Source organism: Phoca vitulina, unplaced genomic scaffold (assembly GCF_004348235.1).
Source record: "Phoca vitulina isolate PV1807 unplaced genomic scaffold, GSC_HSeal_1.0 scaffold17, whole genome shotgun sequence".
NCBI classification, from domain to species: domain Eukaryota; kingdom Metazoa; phylum Chordata; class Mammalia; order Carnivora; family Phocidae; genus Phoca; species Phoca vitulina.
In genome coordinates, this window is record NW_022589720.1 from 31,931,515 (window position 1) to 31,947,510 (window position 15,996).

Here is a 15,996-nt window from a genome sequence, read left to right on the forward strand (position 1 = left end):
AAGAGTAGATAATCTAATGTCCGCCATGCTACGGAAGGGAAAAATGAAGCGGGGGGGTGGGGGGGTGGGGGTGGAATCGAAGGGGAGACGAACCATGAGAGACTATGGACTCTGAGAAACAAACTGAGGGTTCTAGAGGGGAGGGGGGTGGGGGGATGGGCTAGCCCGGTGATGGGTATTAAGGAGGACACGTACTGCATGGAGCACTGGGTGTTATACGAAAACAATGAAGCGTGGAACACTACATCAAAAACTAATGACGTATTGTACAGTGACTAACATAACATGATTAAAAAAAAAAAAGGGGGAAGATAGATAGTCTATACGGAGCCAGGCCTGGGTGGGCTCAGGGCTAGATTTCCACACTGTCTTGCCTTGTTTGTACCCACTCTCTCCAGTGCCGGGCACCTTTGACCTGTTTAATCTTTGCCAAATAGAATTATTCTTTGCCATTTTTTTTTAAACTTGTATTTATTTACTATTGGAATGGTTTCGTAATCCACTTCCTGGTCTAGAGGACAGAAGAACAATGGCTGCGGGGAGTGTTCCTTCAGAGATCATAGAAAGAGAACGAAAAAAGTTACTTGAAATCCTCCAAGAAGATCCTGATTCTGTCTTAGATACATTAACCTCTCGGAGGCTGGTTTCTGAGGAAGAGTATGAGACTCTGGAGAAAATTACAGATCCCCTGAAGAAAAGTCGAAAGCTGTTAATTTTGGTACAGAAAAAGGGAGAGGTGAGCTGTCAGCATTTTCTCAAGTGTTTACTTAGTACTTTTCCAGAGTCAGCTACCATTTGGGGCTTACGGCATGGTAAGTTGGATTTCTATACTTTTTGGGGGGTGAGAGAGACAAGGCAGATTTCCTGAAAAAAGAAAATGATTGCCTTTTGTTTTCATTGGTCTATCTCCCAGAGATAGTTTTCACTGAAATGTGATAGAGGGTAAAAGTGTCCAGGATCTTAAAAGCAGGGAACAATGTATCTTATTGGTTTAGGGGATTGATGATTTTTTGTTGAAACTGTATCCAAAACTTGAAGGTTTTTTTTTTTTTTTTTTTTTTTTTAGTGCTAGTATAAACTGCTTACTATTCAATAAGTAAATTCATGGATATTTAACAACCCCAAGACCAAAGCTGCCTCTTTCACTTACTATAACGATTTTGGAAATATCAGAAAAATGATTTTTAGCACACATACATGGTGGATCAGTAACTTCATTTTTTTTCTGTGATAAGAATGCCAGCAGAAGCCTACTTTTCTGGAGCAATTCAAATGCTAATTCTCCAATGTTTAAAGATAGTGCTCGGCAGATGAAGGAGTAATTCTTCCAGAATGGATTTAGCAATTCTGTAGATTATCACTAGAGGCAGGTGCAGCTCCTTTTTCTAAAATTCTAAAAAATATTGAAAATCATTTTAAGAGATATTAGAGAGGTAGAGGCTCAGATAAAAAGGTTAATGCAAATGATCTCTAATGCAGGACAAGACCCATGTGCTTAGAGAAATAGATACTATTATTTCTAGGACTTACTATTCCAAATTCGAGCTATTTGCTTCCTGATTAGAAATTATTAGGATCAGATTTCATTAGCAATGGCCCTAGGAAATCTGAGTTGGTTTTGGGTCACAGTAAGACCACAAGTAAGCACTATTTATAGGATTCACATTTTCTGTTTTACTCATGTACTCTTAGAGTTTGCTAAGAAGAACTCAAACTTTTGAGCAAGGTAGGAATGTGATCTGATTTTTTTCCAGTGAGAGAAAGAATGACAGTTGACTTGTTATTTGTGTGGGAAATGCTAGGTATTCCTATCCTCCAGTTTTGAAATAAAGAAGAGAGATGATGCTTTGAGGTCTTGGAAACTCAAGATATTATAAAATTTCTTTTTGTTAATTTGGAAAAATGAAACAACTGTCCCCCCCTTTCTTGTTCTTTTCAGAATTTTTAAAGCATGAGAATATAGGACCTCCTCAGCCTATAAGGGTAAGCAAGAATTCAGAAGATGTTTTTTCCTCTGGAGAGAAACAGCCTGAGAATCCTGAGATCACAGTGTCCTTCACAGAGAAAGAACACCTGGATATGGGAACCTCTGAATCCTTCGGGGACAAGAAAACTAGTCATAAAGAAACTGCTTGGACCCCCAGGGAAAATGAGAAGGAATACAACACACCCAAAGTCATATTGCCACCTTCATTTGAGAACACTGAATATGAAATTCCAGCAACTATTGCATATTTACAGGATGGACAGAGATACGAGGAGCCAGATGATTCTCTGTACTTAGGAAAAGAGGAATATCTAGAATCTCTTGGATACTCTGAAGATGCAGAGCCTGCTGTGGAAGAAGAGAATTATAATGACTCAGAACACAGTGTTTATGATGGTGAAGAGGGTTCTGTATTTTCAGAAACCACGCACTTCTCTGATGAAGAACAGAGCTATGAGGATTCAGAAACTGGCATGTCATTGGAGGAGGAGAAAAGGATTGAAGGTATGGGAACAATTTATTTTTAGGTTTCCATGCCCTAACGGGGAGAAGGGGTGAGGAAGGGCACCAGATGTCAGCAGAAAAGCAGCTACTCAGAGATTCTTTATGCCTCCCTAGCCTGGAATTTCCTTAGAGGTGGGTGTTGACAGAGAGGAAGACCCAGGACCTACACAATGGTGGACAGTATAAGCAAAAATAAATACTGATTGTCAGCTTATAGGTTTCTGCAGTCACCCATGATACATATAAGAAGTTGCTAACCACTAATTTTAGGTGTTACCTTGTAATGCTCAAATTAAGTCATTTTAGTGCCTTTGTGACCAATGGGATATGGAGGTTATGGGCCTAACTACTGAAGTGAAAATCAGACAGGAGCCTGTGATGAATGGATAAGATCCCAAAATATTGTTACTTGGTTTGATCTAGTCATAAATTGCCATCGTGGTAAGGGAAATTATATAAGTATCTTTAATTGGAATATTTCTCAATGAAAATTAGAAAACTGAGAAATGTTTCATTTGGAGAGATATTGTTTATGAAAATAAATATCACCAAATATCACCAAGTTCTGAGTAGAGGAGGGGAAAGGTAACTATCATCTCCCATTCAGTTCAAATCCTGGGGATTCATCATCCAGTTCTAGGTAGGAGAGGAGTAATGTCCTCCTCATCACACCTTGTATTAGTTTGCTAGGGCTGCTTTAGTCAAGTACCACAAATGGGGGACCTTAAACAATAAACAACAGAAATTTATTACTATCTCAGTTTGGAGGCTAGAAGGCAGAAATCAAGGTGTCTATAAGGTTGGTTACTTCTGAAGGCTGTAAAGGAGAATCTGTTCCTAGTTTCTGGTGGTTTGCTGGAAATCTTTGGCATTCTTTGGCTTGTAAAAATATCCTTCTCATCTGCCTTCATCTTCACCAGTTGTCTCCCTGAGTGCGTTCCTCTAGGTCCAAATTTCCCCCTTTTGTAAGGACATTAGTCATATTGGATTAGGGCCCACCCTAATGACCTCATCTTAACTAATTATATCTGCAGTGACCCTACTTCCAAATAATGTCACATCCTGAGCTACTGGGGGTTAGGATTTCAACATATGAATTTGAGGGGTACATAATTTAACCCACAACACAAATCTTGTCCCACCCCCATACCTCTCCAGTCCATAATTATTTTTAGGCCTCATTATTAATTTTTATTTATTTACATATTTCAGTTTTTGTGTAGTGTTGACTTAATTATTCATTGCATAGTATCACTATTCTGCAAAAAACAAAACAAAACAAAACAAAACCCTTTTGTCTGCTTATTCCATTTTTTCTTCATTCTCCATTCCTCCATAGGTAACATTCTAATATGATGTGTTTCTTACATGTTACTGTTTGGTTTGTGTGATCTTGTTTTCTGTATCAGTTATTTACTGCAACAGTAGTGCTGCATAACAAAGCTTATCAAAACGGTAAGAGTCTCTGTTGGTGGCTAGGCAGTTCTTCTGGTCTTTCCTGGGTTTATTCAAGTGTCTGTGGTCAGCTGGCTATGGACTAGTCTGTCATCTCCTGGCTGGCTAGTCCGGACTTATTCTCAGACTTATTCTAGATGGGGCATATTCTTATGGTGAGCACAGAGGAGTATAAGAGAGAGAAGGTGAGAGAGAGGGAGAGAGAAAGAGAGACAGAGAGCGGAGGAGGCTTAGACTCAGAACTATCATGCCATCTGTATTAGTTTCCTAGGGCTCACCAAAGTACTACAAAGGGTGGCTTAGAACAATGGGAAATTTATTGTCTCATGGTTATGGAGGCCAGAGGTCTGAAACCAAGGTGTTAGCAGGGTCATACCATCTCTGCAGGCATTGGGGAAGGAGCTGTTCCAGTCTTCTCTCCCTAGTTTCTCGTAGCCTCAGTTATTCCCTGGCTTGTAGATGACCATCTTCTCTCTGTGTCTTCAAATCATTTTCCCTCTGTGCATGTCTCTGTTTTCAAATTTCCCCTTTTTGTAGGGATACCAGTCATATTGGACGGGGCCAACCCTAGTGCCCTCATTTTAACTTGACCTCTGTGAAGATTTTATTTACAGATAAGGCCACATACTGAGGTACTGGGGACTTCAACACAACTTTTTTTTTTTTTTTTGCAGGGGACTGGGGAGTAGACATAATTCAACCCATTACACCATCACTCTGCCACATTCTTTTGGTCAAAGTATATCACAAAGACAGTGCAAATTAAAGGACTGGGGAAAATTACATACCACTTTTTTTTTTTTTATGAAGTTTTTTATTTTACTTCCAGTATAGTTAACATACAGTGTTATACTAGTTTCAGGTATGCAATATAGTGACTCAGCACTTCCATACAACATCCAGTGCTCATCATGATAAGTGTGCTCTTTAATCCCCATCCCCTATTTCACCCATCCCTCACCCACCTCCCCTCTGGTAACCATCAGTTTGTTCTCTATAGTTAAAAGTCTGTTTCTTGGTTTGTCTTTTTCCCTCTCTCTCTCTCTTTTTTTCCCCCTTTTTTTCATTTGTTTTGTTTCTTTTTTTTTTTTTTTGCTGATGTCCTTTTCTTTTTATTATGTTATGTTAATCACCATACATTACATCATTAGTTTTTGATGTAGTGTTCCATGATTCATTGTTTGTGCATAACACCCAGTGCTCCATGCAGTACGTGCCCTCTTTAATACCCATCACCAGGCTAACCCATACCCCCACCCCCTCCCCTCTAGAACCCTCAGTTTGTTTCTCAGAGTCCATAGTCTCTCATGGTTTGTCTCCCCCTCTGATTTCCCCCCCTTTATTTTTCCCTTCCTGCTATCTTCTTCTTTTTTCTTTTGTTCAACATATAATGTATTATTTGTTTCAGAGGTACAGGTCTGTGATTCAACAGTCTTACACAATTCACAGTGCTTACCATAGCACATACCCTCCCCAATGTCTATCACCCAGCCACCCCATCCCTTCCACCCCTACTACTCCAGCAACCCTCAGTTTGTTTCCTGAGATTAAGAATTCCTCATGTCAGTGAGGTCACATGATACATGTCTTTCTCTCATTGACTTTTTCGCTCAGCATAATACCCTCCAGTCCCAGCCACGTCGTTGCAAATGGCAAGATTTCATTCCTTTTGATGGCTGCATAATATTCCATTGTATATATATACCACATCTTCTTCTTACAAAGTAATATTGCAGAAAGCCAAAATATATCCAGAAAACCATTAATTGGGGCTAATTTTTGCAACCAATCTAACACCTTTAGGAAAACAGGTCAAGAAAAGTTTCAGTAAGGGGCACCTGGGTGGCTCAGTCTTTAAGCGTCTGCCTTTGGCTCAGGTCATGATCTCAGGGTCCTGGGATCGAGCCCCGCATCAGGCTCCCTGCTCAGAGGGGAGCCTGCTTCTCCCTCTCCCACTCCCCCTGCTGGTGTTCCCTCTCTCACTGTGTCTCTCTCTGTCAAATAAATTAAAAAATCTTTAAAAAAAAAAAAAGAAAGAAAAGAAAAGTTTCAGTAATAATGTAGTTATGACTTGCAATGTAATTCTAATAGCTAACCAATCCACTCTAGTTGACTGGAGGCATGTGGCTATCCTGTCTCTTTCCTCTGTAATATTTATTTATCTATGTAGCTAGGAACTGAAAAAAAATCCAAATTAATCTGATTCAAAGGAGAAGAGTCGTCATGCTTTTTGTTATGTTAAATTTCATGACAAAAAAATATCAGTATCGGATCTAAGTCTCAGGAAGGCTATGGTGTTGCTCTATGTGCTCTGTACTGTATAAGGTCAGCTTGTATCTAGACTGTATCAATCTACTCCCTTCCCTTCCAGCTTATAGTTGAGTTCATCCAGTGGGAGGAACCCATAGATTTACCATTTCCTGCGCCCTTTCCCTCTTCCTGAAGGTCTAAGTTTTTTTTTTCCCAAAGATTTTATTTATTTATTTATTTATTTATTTATTAAATTTTATTTATTTATTTGACAGGGAGAGACAGCCAGAGAGGGAACACAAGCAGGGTAAGTGGGAGAGAGAGAAGCAGGCTTCCTGCCGAGCAGGGAGCCCGATGCGGGGCTCGATCCCAGGACCCTGGGATCATGACCTGAGCTGAAGGCAGACGCTTAACGACTGAGCCACCCAGGCGCCCCTGAAGGTCTAAGTTTTAATGTGATGTTGTTTCCCTTTAGTCTGAAGAATTTTATTTATTATTTCTTTTAGTGCAGGTCTGCTGGTGGGAAATTTTCTTAGGTTTTGTTTATTGAAAAATGTCTATTTTGCTTTCATTCCAGAATGATATTTTTGCTAGGTATAGAATTAGAGATTGGCAATTTTTCTGCCTTCAGCACTTTATGGATGCCATTCCTTTGTCTTTTGGCTTCCATTGTTTCTGATGCTAAGCCTGCAGTTTTGTTTTGTTTTGTTTTGTCTTTTCATTGTTTCCTATAAGTGTCATTTTTATTCTGGGTGATTTCAAGATTTTTTTCTTAAATTTTTTTTTAGCCATTTTGTTTTTATCCTCGTTAGGGTTTAGAGAGTTTTGTGAATCTGTAAAACTTTTTTTTAAACCAAATTTGGAAAATCTTCAGCCACTATTTAGCCAAATATTTTTTTCTGTCCCAGTTGCTCCCTCCTCTCTGAGACTACAAGTCTCTTTCTAAGACTAAAGTTTTTGTTTTTTTTTAAGGTTTTATTTATTCATTTGACAGAGAGAGAGAGAGAGCGCGCACAAGCAGGGGGAGCAGCAGACAGAGGGAGGGGGTGAAGCAGGCTCCCTGTGGAGCAGGGAACCCAATGCAGGGCTCAATCCCAGGACCCTGAGATCATGACCTGAGCCCAAGGCAGGTGCTTAACTGACTGAACCACCCAGGTGCCCTTCTAGATTGTTAAATATCTCCAAAGAGACTTATTTTTTTGGTTTTTTTGTTTTTCTAATCTGTTTTAGTTTCCAATTAACCTAACTGGACTCAAATTTGAAATTCTCCTTTCAGTGGTTGGCAGCTAAAATCTCTGATCATTTCTTTTTGCCTTAGCTGGGCTGTTTTCATGAATTTTAAATTTATAAAAATGTATTGGGTTCTAGATATTATTGCTTCTTAACTTTTTCTTTTTCTTTGTATCCAGCTCTGTGCTTATTGATTGTATCATTGTTGCTGTGTATAAGATTTACTCTGTTGCTTCTTGGTGGTATCCCAGATGAGCTCCATAGTAACCCTGTTATTACCTTGTCAAGAGTAGACATTTGGCCTGGCCTGTGTGAGTCCTGGTTTTTGTGCTGAAGAAATAGTGGGTTGTTGTCCAAAGACAAAATAGGTGATAGGCAAGAACAGGACCTAAAAGCTTTCCTGCAACCTATCCTCTCACTGCCTCCTCTGGGAATCCATTTTGCTAGCCTCAACTCTTCCCTCACCTTCTTACCCCAAAACATATTCTAATTCAAGCAACTTTTAGACTGCCCAAGGATTTCTTAGAGTTACCTTTGTTAATTCTTAAAATCCATACTTTTTGCTCACTTCTGTTGTTTCTTCCAGGTTTTTTTTTTTTTTTTTTAAAGATATATTTATTTGAGAAAGAGAGAGAGAGAGCAGGATGAGGAGCAGAGGGAGAGGGAGAGAGAGAATCTCAAGTAGACTCCCTGCTGAGTGCAGAGCCCAACACAGGGCTCGATCCTACAACCCTGAGATCGTGACCTGAGCTGAAATCAAGAGTCAGATGCTTAACTGACTGAGCCACCCAGGCACCCCTCTTCCAGGTTATTTTTATAGGGGACCCAAGAATCTTATGCTAGTTTGCCATCTACCAGAAGTAGAAAATGCTCTCTGGTCTTCTTTCTCTACTAAGCACTATTTCTGTATTCCCAAGAAGTGGTTAGGAGGTATATTAGAAAATGGGAGATCAGGAGAAATTAGGTACAACACATAAATTCTAAGAAATGTTTAATGGAAATAAAATCTTCCATTTCTCCAAACTTTAGCAAGAGATACATTTAAGAAAGAAAACAGTATCAACCTAGAAAATTCCTCACACATGTATATCATGAAGCATTAACAATGTTTTTCATTGCTGCATATAAACATTAGTCAAAAAATTGAAAAATCTAAATGATCATCAGTAGACAATGGTTAAATAAGTAATGGTCCATCTAAATCATGAAATATGATGGATTAGCTAAAATGAATTAAGTCAATCTCTGTATAAACCGATTTGGAAGAATTTGCAAAGAATACCATTAAGTGAAAAGAAGTTGAAGAATCATTTGTTTAGTATAATATCATTTATGTAAAAATAAAATAGCATCCACTAAACCAAAAGGTATATTTCTCTATATGCATGCATACTTATGTACTTGCACGTAATAAGGATAGGAAGCAAACATTCGTAACATGTTGACATCTCTTAGAAGAAAAGTGGAATTGGCAGAGTGGAAAAAGGGCAATTTCACTTTATTTGTGTTCCATCTTTTCATAATGAAAATGTCAATTACTTATTTAATTTTAAAACTCCATGAAGGAAGCTTAGACTCTGAATGTGACATTCACTGAGTATCTTCTTCCTTACAGAAAGAAAAAACATGTTTAAAGATGTCCTGTCATGTTTGAACATGGATAGGAGCAGAAAGCTTCTGCCAGATGTTGTCAAACAATTCTCCTTAGATCGAGGATGTATGTGGACCCCTGAGACTCCAGGAGATTTAGCATGGAATTTCCTGATGAAAGTTCAAGCTCTGGATGTGACAGCCAGAGATACAATCCTCAGACACAAGGCTCCGGGTGAGGATGGCAAAGAGGAATTGCTGACTGGAGTAGAGAATTTGGAAATCAGGGACATACAAACCATTCATCCCTTTGATGTTCTTTGTGCCTCTATGCTCTGTTCAGACAGCTCGTTGCAGCGTGAAGTCATGTCAAACATGTATCAGTGCCGGTTTGCTCTTCCCCTGCTCCTGCCAGATGCAGAAAACAACAAAAGTATCTTAATGCTAGGGGCCATGAAGGACATTGTGAAACAGTGGTCAACACAGTCTTCAGGAGGGCCTACAGGGGACACAGAAACGTTTCCGAAGATGCCTATCATCTCTTTTGTGCGCCTAGGATACTGTAGCTTCTCCAAGTCCAGAATCCTTAACAGACTGCTTGGTCCTGCCCAACCAGGACAATCACACAAAATCTTTCTCCATCAGGATTTTACTGTCCCAGTGCTTCCCCGGCAAATCTCCGATGGCCTGGTTGAGATAACGTGGCATTTTCCTGAGAGCGATAGTGTAAAGGAAAACCCTAGTTTTTTCCAAAAACCTGTTGCTCTGGCCAACCTCCGTGGAGACTTAGAAAGTTTTTGGACACAGTTTGGTTTTTTGGTGGAAGTTTCCTCAGCTGTATTTTTTTTCACTGACTACATAGGTGAGAAGGAGTGGGACTTGCTAATGTTTTTAGGAGAAGCTGCCACTGAAAGATTCTACTTTGTCCTCAGTCCCCAGGCCCAGGAGAGTGAAGAGGCTCAGCTTTTCCAGAGGATTCTAAAGTTGAAGCTATCACAGCTACTGTTTTGGGAGGGGGAGGAAGCTGGGGAGAAAGGGAAGAATATGGAGGGTCTTCAAGCAGCTCTGCAGGAAGTGATGTCCTCTTCACTCAGATGTGTGTCCATGGAGGACATGGGCTCCCTGGCCAGGGAGTTGGGAATCCAGGTAGACCAAGACTTTGAGAACGTTCAGGGAATTCACAGTTCCCCTAGTGAAAACCTGGCTGGAACAGCTAAAGATGAGAGACAACAAAGATACAGTCAGCCAGAAAGCTCATCTGAAAGCCCAGCTGAGACGCCTGTAAGAGAACCTGGGGCTAGCTGGAATCTTCAGAATTTCCACCACACCCCAGTATTGGAAAACTCCTGTCCTTTACCAACCAGAATTGGAGGTGACTTTAACCATGTTTCTTTGAAAGCCCCCTGGGTTATGGGCTCCTATTTTTGGTCAGAGCAGAGGTCTAAGTGGTTCCGTCCCTGGCCCTTTCAGAAAACAAGGGACTATGGTCGAGGTAAAAGTTTTAGGTTTCAGGACTTCCAACCCCAGAGATTTTATTCACCTGAAAGATTTATGAAATTTCCAAGAACTGCTTGGGGACATCACATGGATAAAACATTTGGGAGACCACCAAGACCTAAATCTCATCATGTACAGGCCTGGCCTGAGAGACCACAGACAACAGGAGCTCTTGAAAGATCTGGGGAAGTGGTCTCCCACTTAGGTCACTTCCAGTCCCTGAGTTTGCAGCCAGCAGGAACAGCTGGGAAGCCACAGCCTAAGCAAGCCTATACCCAGAGAACACAGCCAACTAGGGCAACTGGGAAGCCTATGAAAACAATATCCCATATTGAAGGTCTTTACCCCCAGGCCTTTCAACCAGCAGGAGCCATACAAAAACCTGTAAGACCTGCTTCTCAGCAAGGAGCCAAACTGAAGACACAGGATGGGCCTTCAAATCCAGCTTTCCAAATGGGATCCTATCCCAGGCCCAATAGCAAATGTTTACCCAGCTCCCAATTCACATCCAACCAGCCCAAGCCATCCCAGTTCAAGCAATCCCAACCTGTGCCCTCTCAACCCAAACCCACTCACACAAAACCCACTCAGCCCTGGCCCTCCCAAGCTAAACCCTTCCCACCCAAACCCACTCAACCCCAGCCCTCCCAAGCTAAACCCTCTCCACCCAGACCCACTCAGCCCAAGCCATGCCCACCCCAGGGCTCCCAATCTAAGCCTTCTCAGCCCAGACCCACTCAGCCCAAGCCATGCCCACCCCAGGCCTCCCAATCTAAGCCTTCTCAGCCCAGACCCACTCAGCACAAGTCATGTAGGACCAGTCCTTCACAGGCTAAGTCATACAATCCAGGAGCAGGGCCCAAGAGGGCAGGGAAACGTTAAAGTGCTTACTATGAAACAAATCCTTCACCCAGGCCGTTGCTATCATATGGCTACCTAAAGAAGAGTGGCAGTGATGGTAAGAGACGCTTATCATTAGCATGACAGAAAAAAATAAAAAAAAGATATGCACAGCATAACTGGTATCATTAAAATATCTATAAGAATTGTGTCTACCAAAAGGAAAAATATGAAAAGAATTAAGAATAGAATCAAGGAGTAAATAAATTAACTGAACCCAATCTTAAGTATTAGGTAACATATAACCTGAATCCGAGGACTGGGGCTGTTGAGACCACCCCGTAAAATAAGGCTCAGGCAGCCTCAGTGTTGCAAGAAAAACTGCTCTAGATGTTGGCTGCTCCAGAGGTGCCTTAGTCAAAGCTTTTTGGTTCAATATCAGCCACTAAGCAGATAATCTTGTTTGTTTGGGCTGTTTAAATCCATTTACTTGTGATAACAGCTACAATTTGCTTTGATGATGTAAATCTCTCAACTGACCCTTACATACAGAAATAATGAGCTAAAAACCAATGAAATTATTTTGCATTAACTTGAGTATGATTTGTGTATGTTTTATATTTAAAGTACTTGTAATAGTTAAGGTAATTTGGCTTATTAAAAGATCTGATATCCTCATGATTTCAACTTAAAATGTATAATTAAATTTTTAATTTTAGAGTTATAAAGCTTGTAAAGAGCATTGCAATGTTTAAGAGAACATAAGATTCACAAAATTTTACAATTTTACTGTATTAGATTCATTACTGTCCTAAACATTTGAATAAGTTCTGCCAGCTACAAGCATAAATAAAAGGAATGCATTAAATTTAGAAAATTCAAGTGAAGTTTAATTAAGTTTGTAAATAATAGCAAATATTAATAAAGGGCCACTTAAAGGTCGATGTTAAAATTCGCTAGGTGTAGAAATAAAATAATAAGATTTGTAAATCGGATCAAGACCTCTGGTTTTTGAATTTACAACTTTTATAAAATTAATACTAATTTTAAGTATTAAAATAGCCCCACATTGTCTTTTCTGGGTTAAAAAATTTTTTTCACCTTCAAGGACGCCAAGGGAAAAAAACCTTTTTTTTTTTTTTTTTTAATTTTATTTATTTATTCGACAGAGACACAGCGAGAGCAGGAACACAAGCAGGGGAGTGGGAGAGGGAGAAGCAGGCTTCCTGCAGAGCAGGGAGCCCGACGCGGGACTCGATCCCAGGACCCTGGGATCATGACCTGAGCCGAAGGCAGACGCTTACCGACTGAGCCACCCAGGCACCCCGGGAAAAAAACCATATTGATAAATAGATGAAAAATGATCTTTGAAAAGGAATAACTAATTTCTGAGAACATTCTCATACTACAATAGGCATCCTTCATTTATGAATGTTTTAAACAATTAATATTGAGTATTTAGAGGGTGTTAAATCTCTAAAGTTACTGTAAGGATGAAGAAAGAAAGGACTATGCATGTAGATTTTTTATCTTTTCAAGAGAAAAAGCATAATAACTAGTTCATAACTACAAAATCTTGGTGTAAAACTGGAGTTCCTCAATGAGAATAATCTTTTTGTTGTTTAAACCTTTTTTTTTTTTAGGATTTTATTTATTTATTTGACAGAGAGAGACACAGCGAGAGAGGGAACACAAGCAGGCAGAGTGGGAGAGGGAGAAGCAGGCTCCCTGCTGAGCAGGGAACCCGACGTGGGGCTCAATCCCAGGACCCCGGGATCATGACCTGAGCCAAAGGCAGACGCTTAATGACAGCCACCCAGGCGCCCCTTGTTTAAACCTTTGAAATGAGCAATACTTGGTGATGTTTTTAAAAACATTTTTCTGAATCCTTCAAGATTAGTTCCTGGAGGACAGAACTTGTTGGGTTCTTTTGTCACCAACAGAGTCTTTATCAGTCTGGGTCTCAGCAATACATAAATGGTACATCCAGTTTGGACACTTTGAGGAGCATCTCATAAAGGGACTATTTATAAAGGGCTGGATAAGATGTAAAAACGGGGCAAAAGAGAGTGCAGCCCCTTGCATCTAGTTAAAGTGAGGCACATTGCCACCCCAAGATCCGAAGGGAGAGAGGGGGCAGTGCTCTGTGTGGGAAGGGTCTTGGGTCTGGTTGGTTGAGGGGGACAGCAGCCTGCAGTGACCTGCCAGGAGCTGCCCCAGGGAATAAATAGCTATTTATTCCACACCTCTGATCTGTCAATGCATCCCCTTGGCCAAAGCCAACTGGAAACCAGAGAATAAGTTCACCAAGGCAGTTCATGCTGGTCAGTCTTCGGATTCAAAGGAGGGTGGAGAGTGAATCTGGAGGGGCAAACAGATGGTACCTAGCAGATTTCTCCCTTTCCATTTCATTCTTCCTTTTTGGTTTTTTTTTTCCTTTCTTCCTTCTCTTGCATTTATTTATTGAGCATATATGATGTGTGAGGCAGTGCAGTAGGAACTGAGAAGATATGGAAGGAGAACGAGAAATCCTGCCACAGTAGTGAGATCCTATAGATCTGTTTCCTCTGTATTATAAAACTATAAGCTCATTATATATAGTTTCGAAAATGCAGAAATAGACAAGAGAGGAACGTAAAAATAGTCTGTAATCTCATAACTCAGGGTAAGTGGTAATGTAGTCCTCTAACTCACTAATGACATTTTCATGTATTTTTTCTGTGTAAATATATTTACAGGCAGCACTCAGTTATATATTCGAGTCTGTTTTGGGGTCGAATGTGGCAAAATCAAATACAGTGTTGGGGCAGGCAGTATGAGCAGTATGAAATGTTGGTTTTCCAGATGTCTTAAGAAAGTCTGAATTCAAGACATGAAATATGGTTTAAGGGCATCTTTATATAATGCACAAGTTCAATTGTTTTAAGTCAAATATGTAAAAACTCAGAACCACTTTTTTTATGTGTGTTATTTACTAAATTGAGAGCATTCAATTTATACCTTTTTTTTTTGATAGCAAATTGAAGAGTCTACTCAATGACTTACCTCTTTCAACACCCGAAAATCCTTTCTTAAACACCTTAAATCAATTTATATTTTGTACAAGAAACCAAATACTTTTTTTAAACAGTGAAAAAAGTGTGCTCCTTGTTGAAATGCTTGAAAGGAATATATTCCAACGGGATACAAAGACAGGTCATAGGGACAGAGCTGCCTCATAAATCATACTAACCTCATAAATCTAGGTTTTACCTACATGCATAGTGACCTTCTGCATTTGCTTATGTCTTAAAATTTTTTTTATAGTCCCCTTATGTGTTCTATAGGGTCCATGTACACATAGTGTCTATTAGGGAGGATAAATATGACACTGACTTAAAGGATTCAGAAATCTGATTTAATGGGTGGCTTTAAGTGGTAATTGGCTAAGGGTAGTTTTTAGTGTTTGTTAGGGTAAAGGCTGGGATGCTATAGCAAAGAGAAGGCTAAAATCTAGTGGCTTAAATAATTTGGGAGCTAATTTTTCCTTCATGTAACAATCCAGCCTGTCTAAGCTGGTGGAACATCTCTTCTCATTAGGGTTAATCAAGAACTAAGTTCCTTCTATTTTGTTATTCCATCTCTTTGGACATGGTCTTTTTCTGCACGATTGAAGCCACTTTCTCGTTTCCTTGATGCAATTTACAGAATGTGAGAAAAGCCAAATTCCAGAGAGACCAGCCTGACTTAAGTTAGGGATGATTTGGAAATTGTATACATCTTTCAATCACACTCCATTGGCTCAAACTTGGTCATATGGCCACATGTGGCTGTAAATGAGGTTGGGAAATGTAGTCACCAGCTGAGTGGCCATGCATCCAGGAAAGAGAGAAGCAGCATTTTGCCAAAATATCATAGAATATCAAGAATATCAGAGAGAGGCCCAGAAGAGGAAGATAAAGTCACCAGATGGAATCCTAAAACACATCAAATGTTCATTCCTACCACCTTAATCATAATTTTTTGTTATTTATAGGATATATTATTTTAGTGATGGGAAGGGGTAATAATTACCTGAATTGATGGGAAGATTTTGAATGATGTTTCAGTGAAGAGAAGATTTTAGTTTATATACTTTTTATTTAAATAAAATAATTATTCTATAATAGAAATATAGACTGTTCCCTAATGCAAGGTGTCAACATTCTTCACACCCTCTTGGCAAGTTTCCTTAAATTCTGAAGCAGTGAGTGTATAATCTGAGCATGCATAAAAATCACCTGAGGTGGTTGTTAAAATTGCATATTATTAGGGTTCCCCTTAGAGATTGATTTAGTAAGTCTGGGGTAAGTCTGAGGAATGGCCTCTTAACAGGGACTATCACTATTGCAGAAGATCGAGGGCCACATTCTGAAAACCCAGATATGGCCTGGTTTACAAACCTGTTTTCTGGTGCTCAGAGAAAGAAATTTTCATCTGGACCAGGAATTCAGTCTGGGATAATTTCCCTTCATTATCATTTTTATGAAATTCATTATTCATCTCCTGCTGGAAAATTGGGCACTAAAAAGCTGGTTTAATGAAGCAATAATGAGGTAAAAAGTCTTAGCCATTTAAGATTAGGACTGTTCTGTTCTACCCATAGGTTTCTATATCTAACATTT

At 39.8% G+C, this 15,996-nt stretch overlaps 1 protein-coding gene across 2 annotated transcripts; it reads left to right on the forward strand.

Annotated features, from left to right (window-relative positions):
- The first annotated feature begins 351 nt into the window (after positions 1-351).
- Positions 352-12,455, forward strand: CARD6 (caspase recruitment domain family member 6). Of its 2 annotated transcripts, none has more exons than XM_032415410.1 (3): positions 352-812; positions 1,940-2,491; positions 9,042-12,455. In XM_032415410.1, exons 1-3 carry the CDS (start codon positions 530-532, stop codon positions 11,393-11,395), a joined length of 3,189 nt encoding a protein of 1,062 aa, XP_032271301.1. In that variant the 5' UTR covers positions 352-529; the 3' UTR covers positions 11,396-12,455. The 2 variants fall into 2 exon arrangements, with proteins under 2 accessions (XP_032271301.1, XP_032271302.1); XM_032415411.1 differs by having other exon boundaries at positions 650-736.
- The last annotated feature ends 3,541 nt before the right edge of the window (positions 12,456-15,996 follow it).